Source organism: Athene cunicularia, assembly GCF_003259725.1.
Source record: "Athene cunicularia isolate RWA chromosome 7 unlocalized genomic scaffold, athCun1 chr7_part1, whole genome shotgun sequence".
Taxonomy (NCBI): Eukaryota; Metazoa; Chordata; class Aves; order Strigiformes; family Strigidae; genus Athene; species Athene cunicularia.
This window is the reverse complement of record NW_020799107.1, coordinates 127,419-134,369: the sequence shown is the minus strand read 5'-3', so window position 1 is coordinate 134,369 and position 6,951 is coordinate 127,419. Positions and strand designations below refer to the sequence as shown.

Below are 6,951 nucleotides of genomic sequence, written 5' to 3'. Positions count from 1 at the left end.
CTTTTCCAAAGGTTTCAAGGGTGGCCTGCATTTGCTGTTCCCTGTTGGCTTTGTCACGCTGCTTGCTCCCCAAGTCTCAGGCTGCCAGCATCTCTCCCCTGGATGACTTGGCTCATGTTGTTTTGTGTTAAAACTAGTATGTTTTTTTAATGGCTATAAATAAGTTAAAACTGCATCTTTAATTAATCACTGCACTTTAAATTGTAAGTGGAGATTTTTTGTAATGACTCGTTTATGATTTTAAGATGCCATTTGCTCACTGTCAAATGTATCTAGCTTTTATCCCTCCGTGTTTAACAGGTTCAGGAGAGAAACAAAACTTCATTGATGAAGGATTCTAATCCATTTAGTCTAGAGTAAATAATTGGTTACTAAGTGGGAAGAGATTGAGCAGATACTTTTATCTAAGCAACAATGAACTTCAGGCAATAGACAGTATGTTCATAATCTTCAAACCATTTTAAACTGATCTTAAAATGTTTATTTTTCACTCACACAGGTTTGGAATTGGAAATACATATGTCTGGATGACTAAAACATGAACAACAAATAGGAGCAGCAGCATGTAAAGTATAGAGAAGTAGGAGCATTAATAGAAATATTTCTGCTATAGCAGCTATTAAATGATTTAAATTTTTTTACAGTTTGGAAGAAGAACCCATATGTTTATAGGATTTTTCCCCCCAATTAAAAGATGTGTGTGTGTGAGTATGTCTTTCTCTAAATATTGTTTAGCTACACACACACAGAGCGCATGTATAAAATTGTCGATCAGTGAAGTCAGAGCTGCTTCTCCTTTTGTTCCTTGTCCCCCTGGCAGGCAGAAAAGGAAACCCAATGCAACACCATCAGCATCTCCACAGCATCTGCCCGGGGCGCAGGCGCAGTTTCGAAGGCCATGCCCTCTGTCACCTCCCATGCCCACGAAGACCAGCAGAACCCCAGCCTGGCCTGCCTGCCTTGTGTGTCGGAGCAGAAGCAGCTCACCAGCACCAAGCTCCAGGTGTTCTGAGGTACAGCCCTTTCCTGATACAAACAGGCTGCACTCCTGGTGTGGAGATGGTTTGTTAAAGTTGTCCGTGCCAGCTGACTGTTCCCATGGAAGGGGCACAGGCAGCCCAGAGCCCCCTCAGAGGTGGGTGTAGGGAGAGCAGTTGTGCACCCCAGTGAACAGCACTCAACCAAATGTTGTTTCACACAGCTTCCACCTGCCCATACCTTCCCTGAGCAGAAAGAAATTTGGTGTCATATGAAATTCAAGTGACAAGCAGGTGGTTGGATATCCAAAGATGTGATTATTCCCCCCCCCCATTTTTTTATCAAGAGAGCACATGGATATTTTATACAGAATGTAAATAAGCCATAAAAAGAAGTAGAACTATTGCACTGGAACTACAGAAACAATATTAAATGCTTTTAAAAATTGCTCTACCTCAATTCCTAGACAATTCAAGTCTGACGTGCAGTATATGATCTGTCTGCTATGATTGAATCCAGGCGCTCACCACTTTGTTAGCTTAAGAATTTTGAGCAATTTTTTCCATTTATCTGTATTCTCCCCAAAATCATTTCACACATTTCTCAGATACATCAATCCTTCCGGCATTCCTCTAGACACTCAGTAGGATGCCCTACTATAAATATAATAAAGCCTTTTATTATGTCCATTAACCATGGACATGTGTGCTCCAAAAGTTTCCTGACACGCAGTCATTTGTGGCTTTTTAATTATAAACAGAAAAAAAATCTACAAGCAAAAGAAGACAGCAGACTGGAAGTGGATCTTTATGTGTGTGTTTTGAGTATGTTCTCCGACGGGCTGATGGCACCCACACCCTCCTCCTGATCCCGTCAGGAGACTCTCTGTGTGTGCACATACATGTACATAAAAAAGCCAGTAACACAACAGATCAGTCCCGGGTCGTACAGATTAGTCGGCTGTGCCAACCCCAGGGGGCTTAGGCAGGTTTTCAAACCCCAATAACACTGATCAACTCTTTTTTCAATATACAGATATTTTTGCAGACCTTCCATTTTGCGGACCTTGTTCCACTGGAACTCAGCAGAAAAGAAAAAAGGCCCAGTAAATTACTTGACAAATTAAGTCATATTTATTGAATGCGTTTTATTTCAACAACCAAAAAATTCTAACAGCCTAACAATGCACATAAGTTAAAAATTAATTATCACTTAGTGATAACAAAGATAAAGTTGATTTACATGGAAAAAAGAACATTTACAATATGTTAATCCTTATTCACATTGTTGATACCGCAATAAAACACAATTTGTTTTTTTTATTTTTTATTTCACAAAAAAGGCGGAAAATTGTGCTTTGTTAAGAGGCACTACAAGAAAAGTTTCTTTCTCCAAATAGATATTATATGATGGATATTGAATAAATAGACATATATGCATTGTAATTCGCAAAGTTCTGGCAAGACCACAGGCTAAAATGCCCACAGATTCACTTAGAACCACTGCAAAATTGGCAGTGAAATTAAAAATAAAAAGGCAAGACTCAGCATTGAAAAAATACCTAATAAAATTTTTGGTTGAAGTGTAAAAGATACCAAATGTTGATGCCATCATCAGATGAACAACCTTACGTAGCTTGGCAAAATTCAGTTTCCTTTCAAATGTATGGAGTGATTTCAGCTACAGGATAAGAAGACAGTTTTGAAAGAGTAGCTCCAAGAGAAACATAAAGCAGCAACCATTGAAATTCTGTTTAAAGCTGCAGCATACTACAGAAGTAAAGGATGAAGAGCAAAAGGGGCATTAAGTAAGCAACCCACCATCATTTTGCAAAGGTATAAGAAATTTATGCAGAGATACTCTTACGTTTCAAATATTCGTTTTGAAAAAATCCCTTAAAAACTCCAGAGGTTACTGAGCAGCTAGAATTAGCTTGTATTGCAACGTCTTCTCCCTGTATATTGTCTGTTCTGAGTAAATATCTACACGTAGAGGTTTGTTTTTCATTTTTAACTCCTACCTTTTATACCTTTCAAATATATAAATAGTATTAACAGTTATATTACATTGCCTGGTGTAGTAAACAGAAAGTAACTTTTGAAGTGATATTGCATGAGGTCTTTGTCAAGGTTACGTGAAAAGCCCATGTGAAAAAAGGAAGAAAAAAACCCAGAAGCCTTGTTGGTATGGTTATGATTGCGGTTTGAACAGGCGTCTGAAATCAATCCAGCTGCAAGAGTAACAAAGGTGAGGTCTTGTCTTGGAAATCATTGCACGGAAGTGAAAAGTAAATGCTACTTGGTGTCTCTTTTGCCATGATGCCTCAGAACGGGTGGACGCTATAGTAGATTGCAGCTTTAGTGCTCATGCCATTGAAAAGACAGTCAATATTGGCTCTGCTTTATGTAACGTAGCTGCTAGCTAGATCGCTGTGAAGCCCTTCGGCCGGGAGGTGGGTGCGTGTGAAGGGCCTCGCGCGCCTGCGGCAGGGCGGCCGGACAGCGCCCGCACCTCGGGCACCACGCACTGGAGGTGGGCGGCAGCCTGCGGACCCGCAGCTGAAAACACTTCATTTCACTGGCACAAAACGCGCAACACGGAGGAAGCCCAGCTAAAACAGAAACACGGGGGAGGCTGGCGAGAAGGGTGAACTGGAAGTCAGCAACGCAAACCCTCGGTCTGTCAGCAGTGTACCTGGACGGGATTGTTGGGATTGTGGCATTTCGTGTCCCAATGTAACTTTACACTCGGGGTGTGTGTGTGTCTGTGTGTGTGTTTCACCTCAGTTTAAACAAAAAGCAACAACAAGAAGGAAGCTTATAAATTTTAAGATCTGAAACAGAGAACAAGTAAATAAAATCCACAGTAAAATGTGGTTCATAGTATGAATTCCATACATCAAATCTCAACACATCATCTTTCTTCTCTTTCTATAAAGACCTCGTTAACAGACAAGTCTTCTATGCACTGAATTTCAGTTTTAGTCATTCTGAATCCCATGAAACTTCATCTGTTCACTACGGAAAGGACTGTCTAGAGAGTGGAACATGCTGTATCCTTTTAAGTGTGCATTGTGTTTAAAGTACTTTAACTTACTAGTTTTCTTTTTAAGGTGCCCTGATTTGTTTTTCCGTTTTCTCTCTTTTTTTCCTCTTTTCTTTTTTTGGCAGTGTTGATTTACGTCTTTAAATACATACCTCAAAAATTACCCATCAAGTTGCCAGATAGGAAGCCATATAATAATGAAAAAAAAAAATCAGGGATAAACATAGAAAATAAATAGGAATTCAAAAATAGTCACCACACCCTGAGAGCAGGCGGCAGTTTATCAAAAAGCCAAAGCAACTCATTGTGAAGTGGTTTTAATACATAAACAAGTCTCATCTTTAAAGAACTCATTTCACAGTCTATACTTTCAGGTTGTAAAGTTCCGTCCCATGCAATTTTAATATATATATATTTTATGTAAATATATATATATACACACAAAGTTGTAAATTTTCCTTCATTGATTTCATAGGACTTTTTCTTCCCATTTACTTGCTAGATGTCTCTTTCATAAGTGCAAGATTAATGAAGGCATAATCCTATGCGATTACAATGATTACTTCAGTCAAATGTAGGAAGTGTAACACTCGAGTGTCTGTGTCAAGGCGATGTCAGATCGGGTAATGCTGAATTCATTCGGTTTGCACATGGATCATGCGCAACAGAAACAAACAAACAAAAAGTAAAAAGAGAAAAAATTTAAAATAAAACCACAAAATCCTTGGATCGATGTATTGCTTTCTGTGCTCCTATCTCACATTATCTCTGGTCGATGTCCGCTGCAGCCGCCTTGCTTTTGTCGGGGTTCTCCTCCTCAGGCTCCACTTTGTACATTTCCTCAGAGCCCTCCTCACTGTCGTTCTCCTCCGACTCCGTCAGCAGCTCCTCATCCTTGTACTCTGCCACGTCAACCACCGTTCCCAAATGCTCTTTTAGCTTCCCGTGGTGCTTTACGTGGTAACGTTGGTTCTGGAAGAATTTGATGATGGTATGTTTGGGGAGATCCAGCTGAGCAGAGAGGGTGTGGATGGCTTCCTGATCAGGGTAGAGACCCACGTCATGGATAAAGCTTTGAAGGATACCTAGAGCTTCCAAGGAGATCTTGGTACGGGATCTTGGCTTTTTGGCACAACTGTCCTCAGCGGGTGGAGGAGGAGCCTCTTCTCTAGGTGGGGAATTCTCCTTTGCAGGCTGGGACTGCTGTCTGTGCAGCACCTACAAGATCAAACAGACATAGACTTCATGTACATGCTGACCCCCTCGGTGCTTGAGATAAGGACACTTGTACAGGTCTTTACACAGGGTCTGCTTTGTTTTGGTGAAGAAACATACTAATTAATATTAATTTTCCACTACCTTTCTCACCTTCAAGGCTGCTGCACCAATATCTGTAGACTGAAAGGAGAAAGTGGTATAATAAGCTAACAATATAAAATAAATATAAAACCACAAAACAGGTAAGAAATACAAAATGACAGTAATGAAAAGAAATATAAAATACCACACCCCCCCCCCAATTAAGTCAAAGGGTAATACAGACTTGTGGTCATGATGCCTGGCCAGCTGTCCCATCTCAGACAAGTAATTCTCTCGCTTTGCTCCTCTTCTCCCCCCTCCTCGTTTCCTCTTGTCTTTTTAGGCTAGAGACTCTCACCATTTCTACAAGATGCCAAGTAGCACAAAGGCCTAGTCACACATAGGATTGTCAGGTGCTACTTTATCATGAATAATCATTTGGCAATAAAATCCATCACAGCTGCTTTATGGAAGAAAAAAACCTTAATAATAGAAGTGCGGAGATTTATTAAGATTTCCCTTCCATGAGGAGTGACATCGTAGTCAGTTCAGTTGCTTCACAGAGCTGGCTTTAATGTGTCTCTTGAACAGATTTCTCCGTATTACATCTGTATTAGTTTCACTAGTTAAGAAGTTCTGAGTTCAAATAATTATAGCCCTCCATTCTGAGAAACCCTCTGGGCAAACACGCTTTTCAGTCTCGTAACAGATTTTCACCAGCGGTATCTCCTTTTCGGCAAGTTTAAAGAAAGCATATGTAGCTCTTAATCTTCCTAACAGCCACTTAAAATTGACGAAGAAAGGGCCCTGTGCAGCCTTTATTCCAGGGGAAAAAATACCTGCTCTGAATTGTTAGAAATGCAGCGGAGCTCCATGTGCTGTCTTTAAAACCAAATCTATACAAGAGAGATTAACGGCGAAAATCCCCTACAGGATTGAGGGCTGTGTTTGCCCAGAGGTTTCTTCAGATGCAGGGAAATAATTATTAGAACTCAATGCTACAGAGCTAACAAAATCAATATGGATAAATATTTCCTTCCACAAATAAGAGGGATTCCTGGCTCTTCACCCAAGAAAACGTCTTTGCTGCAAACTGTAACATCCAGAAAATCAACCCTACATTAAAGCTTTCTAAAGGAAAAAAAAAGATAAACAATGGAAATGTGCTGAGAACTTGCACTGAATTTTACACACGTACCAAGCCCCCAGTAAAACACTACACTAGTCAAGTTATTACTGCAAGAAGGAAGTGCCCTGTGGAATATCGGCCTGTTCTGCAAATAAATAAAAAGGCTCTGTGCCGAAGATCTCTTTATTCATTTCCTTCATCAAATGTTGCTGTCACAGTAATTTATAACACCAGTGATCTCCAGTCAGTTTTAGAAAAGCACATCAAAGTCCGGGCCGCTGCCCACTGCACATGTGTGGCCGAGGAGCAAGCGTGGAGGGAGGAGGAGGAGGTGCGGTGGGGAGGAGGAGGTGGAGGTGCGGTGGGAGGAGGAGGAGGTGCGGTGGGGAGGAGGTGGAGGTGCGGTGGGGAGGAGGTGCGGTGGGGAGGAGGAGGTGGAGGTGCGGTGGGAGGAGGAGGAGGTGCGGTGGGGAGGAGGTGGAGGTGCGGTGGGGAGGAGG

The 6,951-nt window shown here is 41.2% G+C and overlaps 1 protein-coding gene across 1 annotated transcript in view; it reads right to left on the bottom strand.

Annotated features, from left to right (window-relative positions):
• Nucleotides 1-4,136: 4,136 nt before the first annotated feature.
• The window catches only part of SATB2 (SATB homeobox 2), a 111,294-nt gene continuing 108,479 nt past the window's right edge, over nucleotides 4,137-6,951 (bottom strand). The window contains exon 9 of the mRNA XM_026853023.1: nucleotides 4,137-5,241. Within this exon, the coding sequence (XP_026708824.1) occupies nucleotides 4,786-5,241 (456 nt within the window). The 3' untranslated portion in view covers nucleotides 4,137-4,785. The remainder of the gene's footprint in view (nucleotides 5,242-6,951) is intronic.